At 42.2% G+C, this 20,898-nt stretch overlaps 1 protein-coding gene across 1 annotated transcript; it reads right to left on the reverse strand.

Moving 5' to 3' along the window:
* Window positions 1-232: 232 nt before the first annotated feature.
* On the reverse strand, window positions 233-1,363 carry LOC119851912 (uncharacterized protein F54H12.2-like). Its single transcript, XM_038392550.1, has one exon. It carries the CDS (start codon window positions 1,361-1,363, stop codon window positions 233-235), a length of 1,131 nt encoding a protein of 376 aa, XP_038248478.1.
* Between the last annotated feature and the right edge of the window lie 19,535 nt (window positions 1,364-20,898).

Below are 20,898 nucleotides of genomic sequence, written 5' to 3' on the forward strand. Positions count from 1 at the left end.
AACAACACACTGTTTGGGGGGTGCCCATATGAGTCAAAAAACTCTCCAAGGTTACGCTCCACTAGATACAAGGCAAGCCAGTGTTCACCCGGTTGGTTATGTGGATGTATGTTGAGGGGTCTCTCAGACAGCTTGCCGCCAGGGAGCCAATCACAGGGAAACACATCTAAGAAATTATTTTTTGTGTAAGGGTCCATTGATAAGACACGTGAGAGCTGCACGGTGTCCATGTTCACATGTAGTCAAACAGAACATTTCTCCTCTGATTTATCTCTATGACATTGTCAAAAACCACATACACGATCATATTGATGGTAATGGTTAAAGCCTTCCCAAAACGTATTTCTGCTCTCAGGTTCCCGATTTTAATCGGGGAATAGTGATTGGTGCATTCCTTGTCGGGGGACAGGTCAAAGGCAAACAAGGTGTAACCGTGTGAAAACTCCTCACGGTCGATTAACAGAGAACGATCTTTCATGTGTTTACCCGCCGTCTGTACCAGATTCATGTATTCTCTCACACGGATTCCTGCCTCAAAGTCTGGTTGCAGAGGCTTGGTTGGTATCTGTTCACCATCCACATACAAGGCCACAAAATTAATGTCGTAATGCTTAAAATGAAAGGGATTTTTAGTGTAACTCCCGCTAAAGGCATCATTATCCACAAACCCTAGGACAAGCATTTTGGGTAACTGTCCCAAAAACAGGTTCTCCTGGTTACTGACCCGGCTGCTTGCAGGGATGCTAAACACTTTCATACCCACACGGTCCACAGGGTATTTAGCATTAGCGGTAAGCAGGGCCTCAGCGTGCCCCAGACAAACGCTCGGGGCCACCCATACTTTCTTCACAAAAAGGGATGCTGATAGAATGCATAGTTTAAAACCTTCGGTTCCACTGCCCATTAAACAGAAAGCATCTTTACTGCACGTCAGTTTAATTTTCACATTCACTCCGTTCAACAATAGTTTTTCTTGAAAAAACAGGTCGCTGTGTAGATGACCCAGAAGCTCTACTGTTCTGCTTTGGGCAGTCAGTTTTGCACGCCTCACAAACCCTAGATTCTCGCCATCCAACCCCGTTTCTTCCTGTTGTCCGGCAGTGTCTTTGTAAAAGAGGCCAGCAGAAAATTGTGTGGCGAGGGTGTCGTCGCTGTAATTGAGCACCGATTCTATAAAGGCCCTGTAAGGGTAACAGTTGTTGCTTTGGCTTACAAGGCGGTCTCCCAGCGTGACATCCAGTTGACTAAAAATAGAGGCCACTGGGTAATTCACCAGGCCCACCTCAGCATCTGTGGCGAGTTCAGTTCCATCTCCTTTTACAATCTTGCCACACAGGTACAACAGTGTGTTGTTTAAATCCATATAATCTACGCCATTCCCTGCTATAAAAAAGTCAATGGGGGCAGACTCCGTAACAGCTGATAGAGGTGGCACCTCGGTGTAGATGCTTTTCTCAATCTCGTCTGCGTAGGGGCTATTTGGAACAAGTCTAGTTCAGATTTGGTGCACTCTTCAAACCCGCAGTGAACAAAAGACATGTTGATTAAAATATATCTCTTTTATCAGGCAGAGAGCGTCTCCTCTTTCGCCCCGGCTTCCTCTTGGACTTTCGCTTATGGCCGACCCTGCAGGTCAAAGCCTTTCTTTTAAAGGGTTTCAGGGGACCCGTGCGTCGTGGGTATGACGCATTTCTCTTTCTCTTCTTCCTCCTTTTAATGTACATCAGCCCCAATCCTTCCTGTGAAGCTGTATTCCCCACATTCTCCAGAACAGCGTGGGAGACATGACCTAGCACATCTTTAGCTATGTTCTGAGTGGCAGTTTTTATGTGGGGCTTAATAATCTCTAGCCCCCGCTTCAAAAGCGGTACGGCTTTTCAAAAGAGGCTACGGAATATTCCACCCACACTCACCCCATACATCACGGGGGCCCCATGATATCCAGGAAGGGCATATCCCGCCTGCGCTTTGTAATAGTTCCTGTAGATGTTGGGGTCACCGTAATTTTTTAGGATTGCCATAATAGTGTTTTGCTTTTTAGAAAACTCGCTCTCTCCAGGGACGCAGGTGTAGCTTGATGATCACCTTGCCAAAGCGAAATGAGATGTTTCTGTTCTGATCTGTCTTTATTTCAATGGTAATGGTGTCGCTGTGGATGTGGTGTTTACTGATAGGGACGTAATGAGGTTTATCGTAGGTGATAGTGACAAACTCGTTGTTCCTTCCTTGGATGGGGACACAACGTAACAGGGGAACAGAAAAGTCCCCCACAAACTGGTGTTCTACGATATCAGTGTACAGATACAAGGAATTAAAACCCCCTGTAATGTCTGCCGAGAAAGGGAATTTTTGGACGCTGCGTTTGGGGCCCAAACCCAGAATGTTAGCTAGCTCCCCACTGGTAGAAAACATATAAGTAAAAGCGGTGAATTTAAGTCTAATTTTTCTACCCACAGGGTCGTAGTTCATGACCATCTCAGGCCGTCTGGGGTGATGAGCCACGGTACTGTTCATATGATCCAGTAATTCGGGTATGGATGAGTAATAACCTCGTCGTAGGATGAAACTCCACGCCATATCTCCAAAGGTGATTTCAAAAGGGGTGTCTTCGTTGGTAGTGTTCCAGCTGTGTGGGTATTGTATTTCCACTATCCCCACCTCCCAGGCACCCGGAAGATCCAAGGGCTTAATTAGCTGTATTGTAAAGTTTGAGCTGGTGTTTTGGGGAAAAACTGCAAAGCTGGCGTTGCTGGGCAAAGTAATGTAAAACCCACCATCACCCATTTTCTCTGTCTTTGTAGGAGGAATAACTTTTGTTTGTTTTTGTTGTTTGTATCTAAATGTCACAGCGTTGAGAAGCTTTCACCCAGCTGTTAAACTTATCAGGCCACCTCAACCATTTCACCAATAGTTGCTTTTTTCGCCCTTTTCCTTTCTCCGCTAGAACTTTTTCAATCCTGTAAATCCTGCCTCATTTGGGGTTTACTTTTTGTAATTCTTCAGGGTAAAAAGATCCAGTAACTGTCTCACCCTCGTAATCTTTTAATCGGTATACAGGTCTCTGACCCCTGGTTAAGGCTTCATCCACTATGAATATCTCATCGGTAAATGTCTGTTCATAACCTTTTTCAAAAGCTCCTTTGGTTTTAGATAGTCTCACGTGGTCACCTTTTCTAAAAGGGGCAACAATTGGTTTTATTTTAAAACCATCTCCATAAACTGTTTTTCATACCTTCAGAGAAATTGAAGAGTTAACATCAGCGGGTCTGGTACGTATAGTTCTGTGAAAGCTCTGGTTGTAACTCTTTATAAAGTCAGGTAACACATCGATGTAGTGAAAGGTGTTATGGGCTGTAAAATATCTCCACATCCTAGTTTTTAAAGTTCTGTTAAATCGCTCCACAACCCCTGTTTTGACTTCATTATTAGTAACAAAATGGTGAATGCCATGCCGCTTTAACAATCTGCTTAAGGGTTTGTTTAAAAATTCTTTCCCCCGATCGGTTTGTAATTTTTGAGGCACACGCCCTTCACTAAAAATAGCTTTAAAGGCCTTGGATACCTCACCACTCGTCTTGTCTCTTAGGCCTAAGGCCCAGGCATATTTGGATAGAATGTCTACCACTGTTAAGATGTACTTAAAATTGCTGTTGTGTTTGGAGAACCGGTGCATATCCACCAAATCTGCCTGTGATTGTGCATCCACATCTGAAACAATGGTCTTGTTTCTTTTAAAACGTATTTGAGCCGGTTTGTGTAAAGTGTAAGCATCCTGGTCTGAAAGTCAAGCTGTTACCTGTCTTCTATTTAAAGTTTTACTATGCTTTTTGGCCACTTGAAAAAGAGGGTTCACCCCGCCAAAGCTTCCAACTTCCCTGGGGGTGTAATATATTTTATTTAACAGAGCCATATCTGGAGACATGACTGTTACTGGCACCATCTTTTACTAACACAAGTATGGGGGACGACATTCATATTAACACATTTAAATAAAGTTTTATTAATCGCCTGGTTTAACACAACCTTTTACAACCGCCTGTAAAAATGGATGCCATGATTCCTAACATGAGGGAGTCTGTGCTGGTTCATTCTTCAATTTTGTCCTTTTCCTCTTGAGATCTGTGTCTTAGACATGTGCAAAAACAGCTGATGCATGAAACATTTACTCCCACAGGGCTACTGAAGTGTAAGTTCTCAAAGGCCTCTAGAAAGGCATCATTGAGCTGTCGAGAGATTTTTTCAGAAAAGAAAAGTGTAAGCACCCCCCTGCTTGGTTTTTGATTTACACAATCCCTGGTTCCTAACCCCATTACACACCTCCACCCCCTCCTGACCGTCACTTCTTAAACATTCATTTTCCTGAGCGTTGTCTTTTCTGTTCATCTTGTCCACTATTCATCTTGTCCAAGCTGCAATCACCTTCCTCCTCCGGGGGAACAAGAGGCCATCACGCTCATCGGGGTGCCTCACAAGCAGCTGGGTTTCCAGTTCCGGCGTATCCATCAACGGCTGGGCCAAAGGGCTCCCCTCAGTTGTTCCCTCCTCCTCCTCAGAACTCTCGCTGATGTAGCGCTTTCTCCGTGGTTTGTCGAAGACCCTTGGGGCTAAAACAAAGTCCAAAGTTCTCAAGGGGGTGGTGAAGGAGGCCATGTTTCCACGATTTCTAAAACACACACTCTTGGTAAAAGATGGCCTCTTCTGCCCAACGCTGGGACTTATGGGGTGATGGTGCTGCAGTCTGATTGGCAGAGGGGTCACACGCCCCTCTTCTGAGCGGTTCACCCCATCCCAGAACCTGCCCTATTTTGGTCAAATCTGCTCTCGGGGTGGCCTGATTGGTAGAGGTTGGTGGGAGTTGTTGTTAGAGGGGTCACATGAATCATTTCTGGGTGGGTCATCCCACCCCCGGAACTCATCCTGATTGGTCAAGTCTCATCTTGGGGCTGGTCCTAGTGGGACAAAACCCATCATGATTGGTCGAGGGTGGGGCAAGGAGTTGTTAGACGGGTCACATGACCCACTTCCGGAGAGGACACCCCACCCCCGGAACTTGCCCTGATTGGTCAAATCTCATCTCGGGGCAGTCCTAGAAGGTGAAACCCCTCCTGATTGGTAGAGGGAAGTGGGAGGAGTTGTTAGAGGGGTCACATTACACACCTTGCTTCCTGTCATGTGACCGCCTTGACCCCGGAAGTAATTCCCCATGGGGCGGGTCTTCTGGTGAAGGGGGCAGGGGTCAAGGTGAGGATTAATGGGTCAAGGGGCGGGGTTAGGGTTAGATTGACAGTAGGGCCCTTATACTACTTGCATCTGTGGTTCTGTGGAGGATGCAGCACATATACTGGATGGTTGCTCTTCTCATGTTAGGCTCCCATGAGGTCTTCCCAAGCTGAACACTTGACTCAGAGGCCACTGACTGGCTCAAGACTATTTAGCTGTTTTGTTTTGTGTTTTTAAACCTTGCCCACACACACTCACTATGTACTGCAAGCTTCCCTGCCCTTGTGTTACCTGTGACCTGAAGGATCAGTTCTAAGGGTGAGGAATATAAAGAGGTAACAAAATACAATGGTTTCCTTGCAATAAAAAGCATTATGGCCAGGAATATTTTGCTAACTCATTTGATAAAACAGTAAATATTGCTTAACAACAAAAAGAGATTTGCTTTTTTTATATAGCCATTTCTCTATTAACTATTGAGGAAAAATGTTAGTTAATTTAAGTACTATAATTCCAAATCTTGCATACATTTATGGAAAACCTGTTCTTGCTGTAACTGCAGAATATCCATCTAGAATACAAAATCCCAATTAACAACACTTATAAATTCTGTTTGTGTCAAGATTTTTCTGAGGCAGTGTAGCATGGATAGCTTCATTCTGGACAGATTCTCATTTCAGATTCAGTTTGAAAACTTACTATAAAAATATACTGTTGATCTCAAATAATATTAAATGGTTTCCAGGAGCACAAAATAATACATGGTGTTGTTAAAGACACTACCCCATTGCCTCCTGATTTTAAAAGCCATTTAAACTAAGGCAGACTAAATGTATCCCTGCAATAGTCTAGATAATTATGAGGAGAACTACATACATTTTGTGCAGCTTTCCCTCCCCCATATCTGAAATAAATATTATTTCCATGAAGTTCATGGGGGTCTGATTGGGGGTCTCATAGCAATTTAAACCTTTGTAACTCCATTAACGTCACATAGGTTTTGCAAAATCCTGAACCATTTCATTCCAGATGATGGTGTAGGGAGGAGGGGTTTAGATTTATGAGGAACTGGGGAAATGTTTGGGAAAGGGGGAGCCTATACAGGTAGGAAAATGGAACCAGATTGCTGGCACTTAACATTAAAAAGGTCATAGAGCAGTTTTTAAACTAAGGGCTGGGGGAAAGCCGACAGGTACGGAGGAGCACATGGTTTGGACATTTCTTAGGGGAGGATCTCTTAATAGAGAATCTCTATGTCCTAGTGAGGACGAGAGGATGGAAAATGATAAAATACAGGCAGGGTCTGATCAGAAACAGTCAAATAAAAAAGAGTCCCATTCAATTACATCATGTAATTCCAGACAGCTAAAAGGAGACAAGTTTTTAAAGTGCTTATATACCAATGCTAGAAGTCTTAATAATAAAATGGGTGAACTAGAGTGCCTCATATTAAGCAAAAAGAAAAGGAGTACCGGTGGCACCTTAGAGACTAACAAATTTATTAGAGCATAAGCTTTCGTGAGCTACAGCTCACTTCATCGGATGCATTTGGTGGAAAAAAAAACTCATATTAAGGATATTGATATAATAGGCATCACAGAAACTTGGTTGAATGAGGCTAATCAATGGGATACAGTAATACCAGGGTACAAAATATATCGGAAGGACAGAACAGGTTGTGCTGGTGCGGGAATGGCATTATATGTGAAAGAAAGCATAGAATCAAATGAAGTAAAAATCATAAATGAATCAAACTGTACCATAGAATCTCTATGGATAGAAATTCCATGCTCTAATAATAAGAATATAGCGGTAGGGATATATTACTGACCAGGATGGTGATAGTGACTGTGAAGTGCTCAGGGAGATTAGAGAGTCTATTAAAATAAAAAACTCAATAATAATAATGGGGGATTTCAATTATTCCCATATTGACTGGGTACATGTCACCTCAGGACAGGATGCAGAGATAAAAAGTTTCTTGATGCCTTAAATGACTGCTTCTTGGAGCAGCTGGTCCTGGAATCCACCAGAGAAGAGGCAATTCTTGATTTAGTCCTAAGTGGAGCACAGGATCTGGTCCAAGAGGTGAATATAGCTGGACCGCTTGGTAATAGTGACCATAATATAATTAAATTTAATATACCTGTGGCAGGAAAAACACCACAACGGTCCAAACACTATAGCATTTAATTTCAGAAAGGAGAACTACACAAAAATGAGGAGATTAGTTAAACAGAAATTAAAGGGTACAGTGCCAAAAGTGAAATCTCTGCAAGCTGTGTGGAAAATTTTTTAATGACACCATAATAGAGGATCAACTTAAATGTATACCCCAAATTAAAATACATAGTAAGAGAACCAAAAAAGAGCCACTATGGCTAAACAACAAAGTAAAAGAAGCAGTGAAAGGCAAAAAGGCATCCTTTAAAAAGTGGAAGTTAAATCCTAATGAGGAAAACAGAAAGGAGCATAAACACTGGCAAATGAAATGTAAAAATACAATTAGGAAGGCCAAAAAAGAATTTGAGGAACAGTTAGCCAAAGACCCAAAAAGTAATAGAATTTTTTTTAAATACATCAGAAGCAGGAAGCCTGCTAAACAACCAGCAGGGCCACTGGACGATCGAGATGCTAAAGGAGCAGTCAAGGATGATAAGGCCATTGCGGAGAAACTAAATGAATTCTTTGCATCGGTCTTCATGGCTGAGAATGTGAGGGAGATTCCAAAACCTGAGCCATTCTTTTTAGATGACAGATCTGTCCCAAATTGAGGTATCATTAGAGGAGATTTTAGAACAAATTTATAAATTAAGCAGTAATAAATCACCAGGACCAGATGGTATTCACCCAAGAGTTCTGAAGAAACTCAAATGTGAAACTGCAGAACTACTAACTGTAGTCTATAACCTATCATTTAAATCAGCTTCTGTACCAAATGACTGGAGGATAGCTAATGTGATGCCAATTTATAAAAAGGGCTCCAGGGGTGAACCCAGCAATTACAGGACTGTTAGCCTGACTTCAGTACTGGGCAAACTGGTTGAAACTATAATCAAGAACAATTATTGTCAGACATATAGATGAACATAATTTATTGAGGAAGAGTCAACATGGTTTTAGTAAAGGAAAATCATGACTCACTAATCTATTAGAATTCTTTGAGGGGGTCAACAAACATGTGGCCCAAGGGGCTCCAGTGGATATAGTGTACTTAGATTTTCAGAAAGCCTTTAATAAGGTCCCTCACCAAAGGCTCTTACGCAAAGTAAGCTGCCACGGGATAAGAGGGAAGTTTCACTCATGGATTGGTAACTGGTTAAAAGATAGGAAACAAAGGTAGGTATAAATGGTCAGTTTTCAGAATGGAGAGAAGTAGGTATAAATGGTCAGTTTTCAGAATGGAGAGAGGTAAATAGTGGTGTCCCTCAGGGATCTGCCTGGGACCAGTCCTATTCAATATATTCATAAATGATCTGGAAAAAGGGGTAAACAGTGAGGTGGTGAAATTTGCAGATGATACAACATTACTAAAGATAGTTAAGATCCAGGCAGACTGCAAAGAGCTACAAAAGGATCTCTCAAAACTGGGTGACTGGGCAACAAAATGGCAGATGAAATATAATTTTTAAATGAAAAGTAATGCACATCGGAAAGCATAATCCCAACTATACATATAAAATGATGGGGTGTAAATTAGCTGTTACTACTCAAGAAAGATCTTGGAGTCTTTGTGGATAGTTCTCTGAAAACATCCACTCAATGTGCAGTGGCAGTCTAAAAAGTAAACAGAATGCTGGGCATAATTAAGACAGGAATAGATAATAGGACAGAAAATATCATGTTGCCTCTATATAAATCCATGGTATGCCAACATCTTGAATACTGTGTGCAGATGTGGTTGCCCCATCTCAAAAAAGATGTATTGGAATGGGAAAAGGTTCAGAAAAGGGCAACAAAAATGATTAGGGGTATGGAACGGCTTCCGTATGAGGAGAGACTAATAAGACTGGGACTTTTCAGCTGGAAAAGAGACGGCTAAGGGGAGATATGATTGAGGTCTATAAAATCACGACTGGTGTGGAGAAAGTAGATAAGAAAGTGTTGTTTACTACTTCTCATAACACAAGAACTAGGGGTCACCAAATGAAATTAATAGGCAGCAGGTTTAAAGCAAACAAAAGGAAGTATTTCTTCTCACAACGCACAGTCAACCTATGGGACTCCTTGCCAGAGGATGTTGTGAAGGCCAAGACCATAACAGGGTTCAAAAAAGAACGAGATATATCCATGGAGGATAGGTCCATGGAGGACAGGTCCATCAATGGCTATTAGTTGGGATGGGCAGGAATGGTGTCCCTAGCCTCTGTTTGCCAGAAGCTGGGAATGAGCGACAGGGATGGATCACTTGATGATTACCTATTCTGTTCATTCCTTCTGTGGCACCTGGCACTGGCCACTGTCGGAAGACAGGATTCTGGACTAGATAGACCTTTGGTCTGACCCAGTAGAGCCATTCTTATGTTCCAACCAGTAGGATTGCAGTTTGTGCACAATCTGAGGACAAGGAGGACAAGCAGGGAAAGGGAGAAGAAAGTCACAATTAAAGACGGTCAACGACTAAGCTTTTTTGTTTTATAAAATTCAAGCCAGGTTTGGTTGAGACTCAGGACCCATTTGACCAGAAACCATAAAGCTCAAGGAGATGAAGTAGGGTTTGGATAAATGATTCACTTTTAGTTCATTCCATGTTACAACCCTACTACATAGATGTACTATTCAGTGGGTGGTGGCAGCAGATAAAGAACAGAGAAAAAGAAGGGTTGAGGTCACCTTTTGTTATTAATTCCCTCAGAAGCAGAATAGTTCAGTGGTTCAGGCACTGGATGGAGAGTCAGGAGACCTGCATTCTATTCCTGGCTCTGTCACAGACCTGCTGTGAAACTTCAGGTAAGACACTTCCCCTCTCAGTGACTATTTCCCCATTCGTAAAATGTAGATACTGACACCAGACCCACCTTGAAAAAGAACTTTCTGATCTATGGAAAAGAAGAACTGTGTAAAAGCTAAGTATTATTTAAAAGTGTGGATTGATTTGAGTTCTAGAAACTGATGGGGGAAGGAGTGTCATGGCTCTCCCTTCTTCCCCCAAATTGGAGGGGGATGGGAAATCAAGTTTTGTAGCAACAAGTTTCCTAATATAAATGTTTGCACTTAAAAACCCTAGTTCTGGTATTCATGTGGGACATTTAGTGCACGGGGATTATTTTCTCTTTTGTCCCAATGTTTTCAACACGTGGGAGGTACAATAGCTTCACCAAAACACACTCTTGTTTTTGTCAGACCTCTCTACCAAAGTCAATGGATGCCAACACAAACTAGTTCGGTATTTAAAATCCATACAGCTTTGCCAGCTTGGCAATGGGCTGTGATTTAGCATGTAAGTAGGCTGGAGCTCACTGATATTTAACAGCCTCAGAACAGTAGCTATTTCCCTTTAATTACAGAATCACCATGGCTACCTTAAACACCAGATGCTTCTTGTTATATTTCAGTTCCAGTTCACTTTAGTTAACGCTCTGACTAGCACATTTGAACTGTAACTCTTTTTGCCTTGTCACTTTTTTTCAGCACAGTACCAAGGCCCAGCTCTTCAAAGATATTTAGGCTCCTAACTTCCACTGAGATCAATGGACATTAGCACCCTAAGTACTTTTGAGGATCTGGACCCAACTCCTTATCCAGCCAAATGGAAAACAAAAAGCCCAACCAGACAGGGAAGTCTATTTGACTACCATTGACTTTAATAGAAACACCCAGAATGTTCTAAGTCCTTTCCAAACTGAAAAGAAGGCCCAGTTTCTGCCCCAAGGAGCTCATAGTCTGTGTAGAGCTGTGGAAGCAATTGCTTACTTTACCATGCTCAGACTCATATCACATTTAGTGATACTTATTTAACCTCTACAACAAGTAATCACAGTTTGGTAATGAGCTACAGGAATGCAGGAATGAAGGGGAAGGTTTTCAGGTCTGCTGTGGTTACTTAGTGTGGTTGGCCAATGCAAATGGTCTGTAAAGCTCATTTAAATGGCTATATGGACATTTTTTCAGCAAAAGGGGCCCCTGAATGGCACAGAGCCGGGAGTACAACTCTGTGCTACCCTTCTGGGCTAGGCAGCATGGCTGGGAAGAAAAGGAGCATGGTCAGAGTGTTTCTAGGCTCTGACTATTCCTGATGACTGCAATGGGCCCTGGGATCCATAGACAGCCTGGCATAAATTAGAGCTCTCTTAAGGCTGCTGTAATTTACACAAGGAAACAAACTCACTTCTGCCTACCTCAAGATTTGGTAGCCAGTAAAGTTGCCTTTAAAACTACCTTTGTTCACTTCTGCCCAGGTCCTGTGATGTCTGGCTGGATCTGAATTGGGGAATGCCATTTGTTTTAATTGTGATTTATTTACAAGTCATTCATCTCAAAAAGATGCATAGATTGTTGTGGAGCTTACATAAAATATTTCATACCTATTAATAAAATGTCTTTCAGGGCAAGTTTGTGAGATGTAGTTTCTCTGGAACTATTTAATTTCTGTTAATATACACTGTGAGCTTGCATCTAATTCAATTTATAAAAACATCAAGTGCTGTTTAAGAGGAACACATGGATTGTTAGATGGATGCATAACCCAGATGCCTGTATGATTCCCTTCAATGTCATTAACTGGACTGACTGAATTATTATTTACAGACTGTAGCTCTAACATGAGGCTTCTGAATAATCTTCCGAGATGGCAGTATAATGAGAACTTGTAGGGTTTTTGTTGTTGTTTTCGGCGCAATAGCATATAGGAATCTCTTCACACATTGTCTTCAGCCCTCGACCTTCATTAATTTTAAATATCACAGTATTTAAAATAGAGAAAGAGGGGAATGATGACTTTTTTTACTCCCTTAGGTATCAATACAGTTCAATGAGTGTCAGAGTGAACAATGCTGAAACCAGGATAATTTAGGTTCCAATACATCACAAGTGTAACATCAAACAGCAGCAGCAGTATTGGAGTTTGGCTCACTCACAGTCTGTTTTTAATTAAATCTGTGTAACCTATCCCCTCAGTAATCATCCCAGTTGTATGAAAAAAATAAGTGAACGAAAACCAACCAAACAAGAAGCCCTTAGTGCACAGTTTGATTTATAGGAAAAGGTAAAATTTTTACATTCCCCTACAGTAGACCTGCAAATTCTTTTATTGGGGTATGCTAATCTCAATTCTGAAATCTTTGCTATGCTTCTGTTTTTCATTCCTCCAGGGGCAAAGCCACTTCTGCACTCCTAGCTTGAATGGATCAAATTCAATTGGGCTAATGTCAGGTCTATCTGTTATTAATGAACCCTAACTGGGAAAGTTATTTAGCTGAAAAATGGGCTCAAATTTCAATAAAGTCAGTCCCCTGGACAATTAACGAGTCTGATAAATGGAAACAAAAATGTATAGGCTGCATTTATGTTAGCTCTAAAAATATTTATTTATTTATTAATAAAGGCACTCCAATACTCTTCACACATTAGATTATGGAATAGGTTCTCTTCTCATTTACAGTGCTTGAACTCAGGTCCCCAGATATTATAGTGAGGAGCATAATATAAAAATCAAGATTATTATTGGTATTACAGTAGCACGTATAGGACCCCATGAGCTAGAATCTGATTACAGACTTAGTAAAAGACAGTCCAGCCTCAAAGAGTTTACAGTTGTATGCCGTGATCCTGCACTGAGCTCCCTACAGGCACAGTTGTCTGCCATCTGTCTCCAGGACCACCGACAGGGAGGGACAAAGGAGTCAACTGCCCACGGGCCTGGGCGATTTAAAAGGGCCTGTGGACCCCTGGCCGCTGCTGCAGCCAGCAGCACAGCAGAGCTAAGGCAGGCTTCGTGACCACCCTTGCTCTGCGCTGCTCCTGGAAGTGGCTGGAACAGCCCTAGAGCCTCGGGGGGGGGCAGAGGTGGTCTCCACATGCTGCCCCTGCCCCCAGTGCTGACTCTGCAGTTCTCCTTGGCCAGGAACTGTGGCCAATAGGAGCTGCAGGGGTGGTACCTGTGGGCAGCAGCATGTGGAGACCCCCTGGACCACCCGCTTAGGAGCTGCTGCCAGAGGGGTGTATTGGTCACTTTTTGGAGCCACCCGAGGTAAGCACCGACCCCCAACCCCCTCCTGCACCCCAATCCCCTGCCCCAACCTGGAGCCTGTACCCAAACTCCATCCGAGCCCTCACCCCCACCCGCACCCAAAGTCCCTCCCAGACGCCGCACCCTACACCCACTCCTACACCACAACCCCCTGCCCTACCCTGGTGAAAGTGAATGAGGGTGGGGGAGAGGAGCGACAGGGGGAAGGGGGATGGAGTGAGTAGGGGGCAGGGCCTCGGAGAAGGGGTGGGACAGGGTGTGGCCTCAGGGAAGGGACAGTGCAGGGATGGGGCAAAGGTCTTTGGGTTTGCACATGTGGAAGCCCTGGCCATGCCAGAAGAGTGTGTCCAGCAGTGCAGCCAGCAGCTCGCTGGGCACCAGCCACTGCAGCTGGCAGTGCCACCCAAATGTCAGGAGGACAATGTCTGTGTGGGCGCAGCTTGTGTGTGTGTGGGGGCCCATTGACTGTTCTGCTCTGGGGCCCGGAATTGCTGTTGGCAGGCCTGTCTGTCTTTCAATGCAGGATGAAGCAGCAGTTTAAAAACAAGATGGAAAAAGGTAGCAGGTGGCAAAGCAAACAAGCAGTGTATAAGGGACCTGTTGATGCGGAGAGGACAGGGTAATAGTGATACAAGTATTGGAGCTGGGTCCCAGAAGCCTAGAAGTCTACACAGCAATGAAACAGCCCAACAGCCCAAACCCAAGTCGGCTGGCACAGCCCAGCTGTGTGTGTCTAGTTGCTGTGTAGACATACCCAGAGTGCCACAGCTAAAAACAAGGTGGGATAGAGAAAAATTATAAAAAGACAAAAACACCTTATCACCTGTGGGTGAATACTTTTCACAAAATGATCACTCTATATTTGATCTCTCTGTCCTCATTGTCAAAGGACAATTAAGCAATATCTTCAAAAGACAAGCCTGGGAGACTAAATTCATAACTTTGTTAGAAACTGAAGACGACCTCTGTGTAAGCCCCAAAGCTTAGCACCCTCACCAACAGAAGTTGGTCCAATAAAAGATACTACCTCACCCACCTTGTGTCTTTAATATCCTGGGACCAAGGTGGCTACAAAAACACTACATACAATGATTTCCATGTCAATTTCTTCCTTAACTACCAGTCCTGCCAATTCAGCTTTAGATCATCTTGGAATCAATCTAGGCTCTTTCTGAAGGTTATATTAGATCATCAGTGTTACCTGGTTAAGTCCTACTGCCTCCAATAAATTTGCATAGGTGTAGTTGCTTGGCAGTAAACAATTCCACTGATGGTGCACAGGAATAAGAACAAATCCAGTTTCCCTCCCTCTGACATGTGTTGTTTCTGCCGAGCTCACAGGAGTAAAAACTGGTGACTTGGCTTAGTAGTTCTGAATCAATACAGACAGGAACAGATCTTCTGAGTAAGAAGTTGCCCCTTTTACACTGTTCCTTTTCAGTGTAGGAGCAGATTTAAAGTTCTACAATACTTTTTATACAGGATGTTAGGCATGGTAGAATGCCTCAACTATAAACACTATTACTCTTTGTGAGTTTTAACTGATGCAGTATTTTAGTGTAATTTTTCATCCAACACCTTTATATATAAACTTGGCATCAAGCTGCTAATTGCCAAACCTATTGCATTTGGGGGTGTGATGCCAGAGAAGGAAGGTTTAAGGTGTTAGTTATGACCTTTTTGATCTACATCTTTATACAGGAACTCACTCTCCCCAGTTCCCCACACCACACACAAGTGTCTGGCTCTGCCACCCTTAATCCTCCACCTGCAATACCGTCCATCTTCAGCAGGCTGTGGCAGAAATTGAATACCTAACTGTCCTGCTCTACTCTTTGCTTGGACAAGTTGCGTTTTACCTTCACCCTCTGGCTTCTTAGTTCACCTAAGGAGATTCTACAGCCTCCAAGATGGGTGAGATTTTTTCTTTTAATTTTGTTTTTAAAACCACAGCCTAATGATGTTATATGACTCCTATCTCAGACAGCTGTGTTGTGATTTGTAATCCCTGTCCATCTAACTTCTTATTTTCTCCTCCTTTCTATTTTTGATATTGCTAACATGCTATTATCCAGGCCAAGCTCTCACCCATGAAAATCTGGAACTTTTCTCTTGCTATAGAATGGCAACTATCACCTTAGGGTCTTTGATTTGCCCCAGAATCCACCTCAGTAGCTGCTGACACATACAGTGGCTCTTTGGAAATGTTCCCTTAATCACTGAAGAGGATTTTGTGTATATCTTAGCACTCTAGGCACTGATACACATTTCTTGTGAAGTCTCGGGGCTTGTCTTCACTGTCAAATAGGTGTGTTTTTTACCTCTGAGTATTTAACAGACATGCGTTATTCACAAACACAGTGAAGATGAGGCACTGTAGTTTTAGCTGGAGCTAAACTCACTGAGGTCAATGTCAGGAACTCAGCTGGCTCTAAGCACAGTTGCCTAGCAGGCAATGAGCTCAGCTGGGCCCAATCAGCCTTCACTAAGTGACTGTACTCCTTGATTGGACAGAAGGGCCACCAGATTCCTATTTAAGCCTGATAGCCACAGTAGCTGCTTAATAGGTTCTATGCTTGTAGATATATGAGAGGTGTTTTCTGGTTTGTGCTTGTCCTGGCTACCTCTGATTCCTGGCTCTGACTGTGACTCTATGCAGCGATTCTGTTCTTGGCCCCTGAGCATGCCTCTGGTTCTGCCTTCTGCTCTGATTGCTGCCTATCACACATCAAGGTGTAGTCAACCCATGGAGGATGTAACAGACAGTTTACCTCATGGTAAAATTAAAGTACCTGTGCTTTGCTTTGTGAAGGTGGATAAAGGAGCAATTAATATTATACTTAAGTAGAAGGGGATTACTGAACCATACTAAGTGGTATGTGAGAAAAGGGGCTAGAATCATTAAAATCCTGATCTGCAGGTTTTAGTTAAATACCATTCAAGTTCTATTTGTCTCTTTAAAAAAAAATCTCTCTAAGTTAATGTGTAATTAGCTTCTTTTGTTTGGGCTAGATTTGGAATGGAAGGATTGTGGCTGGGTAGATTAAAAAAAGTAGTTTCTGTAGTTCTACAAGACAAAGATAAATGTCTCTAATTAGTTTTGTTTTCAACAGTCTGGAAAAATGTTCACCTGCTGAGCAGGTATGTGTACATTAATTGCCATAAATTTACATACATTGCGCTGGTATTTCTCCTTTATATTCTGATCTTAAAATCAAAGAACATAGTTACTTTTAAACTATGAACACCACTCATGTTTCCAGTCTCGCTGTTACCAACTGTAGCTATTAAGTCTTGACTTGTGAAAGTTAGCATCACCTGATCTCTGCAGTCTCTGTATAATTCATTTCTATTGCTAAATCCATTTAGAGCTCACTTTTTATGGTATCTGTGTTTTTAGATTAGGCTTAAATAAGGCACTGTCATGTTAAACCCTTTTTGTAGGGTTGATGCATTATTACAGATGCTTTAAATTACATTGGGGTGAAATATAACAAACAAGTTTGGATGCAATATATTTTTCAACACAATTAATTGACTATGCTATCCATCTGTTATAGTTACAAAGCAGCAACACAACTCGCTTTAATCTGTCTGGTGAAATTTCCAGTAAATTTTTTTTGTTAGAGATAGAATTTTTCAAAGAAGACTTGGGGATTTAGTGACAACTGCCATTGAAATGAATGAGCATTTTGTGGCCAAAAACCTTTTGTTTGCTTTGAAAATCTTAACCAAATTGTTGAGTATCTGTATGGTCTGGAGATGGCTCTGAGAGCCAGTGTAAGGCAACCCCTCTCAAGTCCATAAGTAAGACAGCAGCACCTCTTGATTAATGATAGCAATGGCAGCTGTGGTAGCTGAGATTCATACACAGCCAGGAGCAGGTCATAATTCAGTGCCATCTGTAACTCAAGAGACATGACCAGCTCTGAAGTCAGCATGACAAGTTTATTTTAGACATGTAGATGCTCAGTTGTCTCAGCATAATCTTAACCAATCATGGAAAAGGGCCATAAAGACTGTAATTGACCAGATTGCTCAGGCAACCATCACTTGATATTGGCAAAGGTTGTATGCACACTTTAAGGTATTTTAAATAGCCTGCCCCCCAAGGGACCCATTATTCTCCACTGGCCTTCACCAGCCAGGAAGGCTATGGATCCAAAACACAAGTTATGAAATTAAGTTCTCCCAGCACATCCAAAACCTTAGTGAGCACTGAATTCAACATTTTCTGTTCTGCTATCACAGATGTGCAGAGCTTGGTCCAAAACTGAGCGTGCGCTTTCTTTCTCTCCCTCTAAATCAATAAGTAATTCCCTTTTAAGATGGTTTACATGAATGAGGTCTCCCACCCTAAAGCTATAGTGTGTTCCTTTGGTATGGCAGTCCTGGGATAAATGACACTGGGCTGCTGTACAGCATGTACTGCAAACTCCTTGTATTCTTCACTTTTTTCAGAGTTCTGCCCATTGTGTGTGGAAATACCAGTAAACAGGGTGCAGTATTGCCCTGCTACAATAATGACAAGCACTAGTTATATCTGCTTTGAAGTACATTCCACTTTGAATGGTGACTGATGGCTACTGAATGAATTTATAATACGTTAACACAACCACATAAAGTGGGGACCTAGCTGAATGACTGATGTACAATGTGTAGCTTAGTATAAAGGATCTTTGCTAGGCTGTCCCAAAATTCACACAGCCTGTCAGGACTTTCCTCCACTGCAAAATTAACTTTGATTCTTATTCAGGTGTTGTCCCTAACTTGGCTACCATCCACACACAAAACACTTCTCATCCAGGTGGGGTGGTGCTAGGCTAGCCAGCCCATCCTGGGGTATAAGCTAAAGCCCAGGTGCTGCTTACGCTCAGGCTGGTAGCCTGTCTGTTTTACAATGGGTGTGAAGGGTAAACTACTTGAGTGGTGATAATCCTCCAATGTCTTGCCACACTTCCCCCCTCTGTCCAGAAGATCAGACAAATTCTCCCACAATTCTCTGGGAAAGAATCATAGAATGATTCATCTTACAGATGCCCTAAAAACATAGGCTGTGTTCCGAGCAGCCCCAGTGCCACACACAGTTTAGTGCAGCATCTATATAGATGCAATAACTTGATTGTGGCTTTGCAGTGTGGATGCTCACAACCAACGAGGCCAACCTAGTTGCTCAGGTTCTGGTGTCACTCACCCAAGTTAACTATGCAGTGAAGATGCATTCTCACTTCAGAATGAACTGAAGATGAAGTTCTCCACTGAATCCCCAGTGTTCTAAAGTGCACTGACTTTTTATAACAATCAAAAATCTATAATCAGATCTCTTGAAATCTTTATGAACTGTAGGCATATACATAAAGACTTCGGGTGCAGAAAAGTTTTTTAAAGGAATATGACCTAAGGCATATTGAGTTAGAAATGTGCAGTACAGTGAGCATGCAAAGTTCTCAGTCAGAGAATAGAAAATTGCAGTACTAAAACCTGGTCTACGCTACACAATTAGGTCAATACAAGGCAGCTTATTGACTTAGATGTGAATGTGTTATCACTCAAATTGGTCTCCCATCACTTTAAGTGCTCCATTATGCTGACACAGTAACGTCACTTCCCTGAGCGGCATAGAGCCACAGTCGATGTACTTAGGTCATAAGAATGTCCATACTGGGTCAGACCAATGGTCCATCAAGCCCAGTATCCTGTCTTCTGACAGTGGTCAAAGCCAGGTGTGTCAGAGGGAATGAACAGAACAGGGCAATTATTGAGTGATCCATCCTCTGTCATCCATATCCAACCTCTGACAGTCAGAGGCTAGGGACATCTAGTGCATGGGGTTGCATCCCTGACTCTCTTGGTTAATAGCTGTTGATGGACCTGTTCTCCAGGAACTTATCTAATTCTTTTTTGAACCCTGTTATAGTTTTGGCCTTCACAATATCCCCTGGCAATGAGTTCCACAGGTTGACTGTGCATTGTGTGAAGAAGTACTTCCTTTTGTTTGTTTTAAATCTGCTGCCTAGTAATTTCACTGGGTGATCCCTGGTTCTTGTGTTATGTGAAGGAGTAAATAACACTTTCTTATTTACCTTCTCCACACTATTCATGATTTTATAGACTTCTATTATTCCCTTCTTAGTCATCTCTTTTCCAAGCTGTAAAGCTAGTGTTTTTAATCTCTCCTTGTATGAAAGCTGTTCCATATTCTTAATAATTTTGTTGCCCTTTTCTGTACCTTTTCCAATTCCAATATTTCTTTTTTGAGATGGAGAGATCAGAACTACACACAATATGCCAGGTGTGGGCATATCATGAATTTGTATAGTGGCATTATGATACATTCTGTCTTATTAGCTATCCCTTTTCTAATAGTTCCTAATCTTCTGATAGCTTTTTTGACTGCTGCTGCACACTGAGAGGATGTTTTCAGAGAACGATCCACAATGACTCTCAGATTTGCACCATTTTTGTCTTGTTTTTCTTCCAACAGTTTTAGTTATTGTAAGGTAGAAGAGTTGTCTTTATTTGTGACCTTCCTACTAGCTTTGTGGTTTTAATTGTTGGTGTACTGTTTGTTTGTTCTTCATAATAATGTATGTTACTATAACAAAGTAGAGTTTTCTTTAACTTCCAAGTTCTTGCTATTATTATTATTTATTCCCCTTTCAATAATGTTTATAGTACATAGAAATGATGACCTAAAGGTTGGATACTGGAGCACTTTGGGGCCCCCAAGAAAGTTTTTCATATCTTTATATCATATTCCATATGTAAAATGATGTTATGGATACAGCCTCCAGACTAAACTTTCACCCAGAGATGTTGTGGAAAGAGAGGGAGAAAAGAGAACTTGAAATGGGCATCACAATATAAAAGATAAAATACAAGAAGAAAACCTTTCCCTTCATGACTACAGGTGTCGTCAATTGCAGAATGTGTGCAGCTAGAGGCACATTGCAAAGCATGATAAAATAAAGGAGGAGATAAACACATGCTTATCTGCTTGTGATGTTTTTTCCTAAAATGGTGGGCTCTGATCCTGCACACGCTTCTGCATGTGAGTGACTTAAGCATTTGCATCTACCCATTGAAACTGCTTGCTGATGTAAAGTTCTCTTGTGTAAGTAGAAGCAGGATCAGGCCCTTATTTATATATGCCTGCCTGTCTCTTCCATATATGTAGTAGATTGAGAAATCTTTAGGCATTGCAGCTTCCCTATTCTCCCCACTAATGCTGCAAGACAGAAGATTCAGTCTCCCTCTGCTGGCTATTTGGCAGCTCTCCCAGGAAACCCCACTCCCCACAATGGAGGTTCTCTTCCTCCATCTCTTTTCTCTTCCAGTGTACTACGGTAGGGCCATGGGTTAAAATTCCATGCTGACAAAATCCAGCTCATAAGGAATTAATTTGCAGGAGCTTATCTCAGGCACAACTGCTCTATGGCAGGAGAGGAAATAATAAAAAGGGAGTTCTCCCCTTCCCTGAAATATGTCCT

This window comes from Dermochelys coriacea, chromosome 1, assembly GCF_009764565.3.
Source record: "Dermochelys coriacea isolate rDerCor1 chromosome 1, rDerCor1.pri.v4, whole genome shotgun sequence".
NCBI classification, from domain to species: Eukaryota; Metazoa; Chordata; order Testudines; family Dermochelyidae; genus Dermochelys; species Dermochelys coriacea.

Bases quoted from the DNA above. Each gene is read 5' to 3' on its own strand.
- LOC119851912 (XM_038392550.1), bottom strand. From the start codon at position 1,363: ATGGATTTAAACAACACACTGTTGTACCTGTGTGGCAAGATTGTAAAA.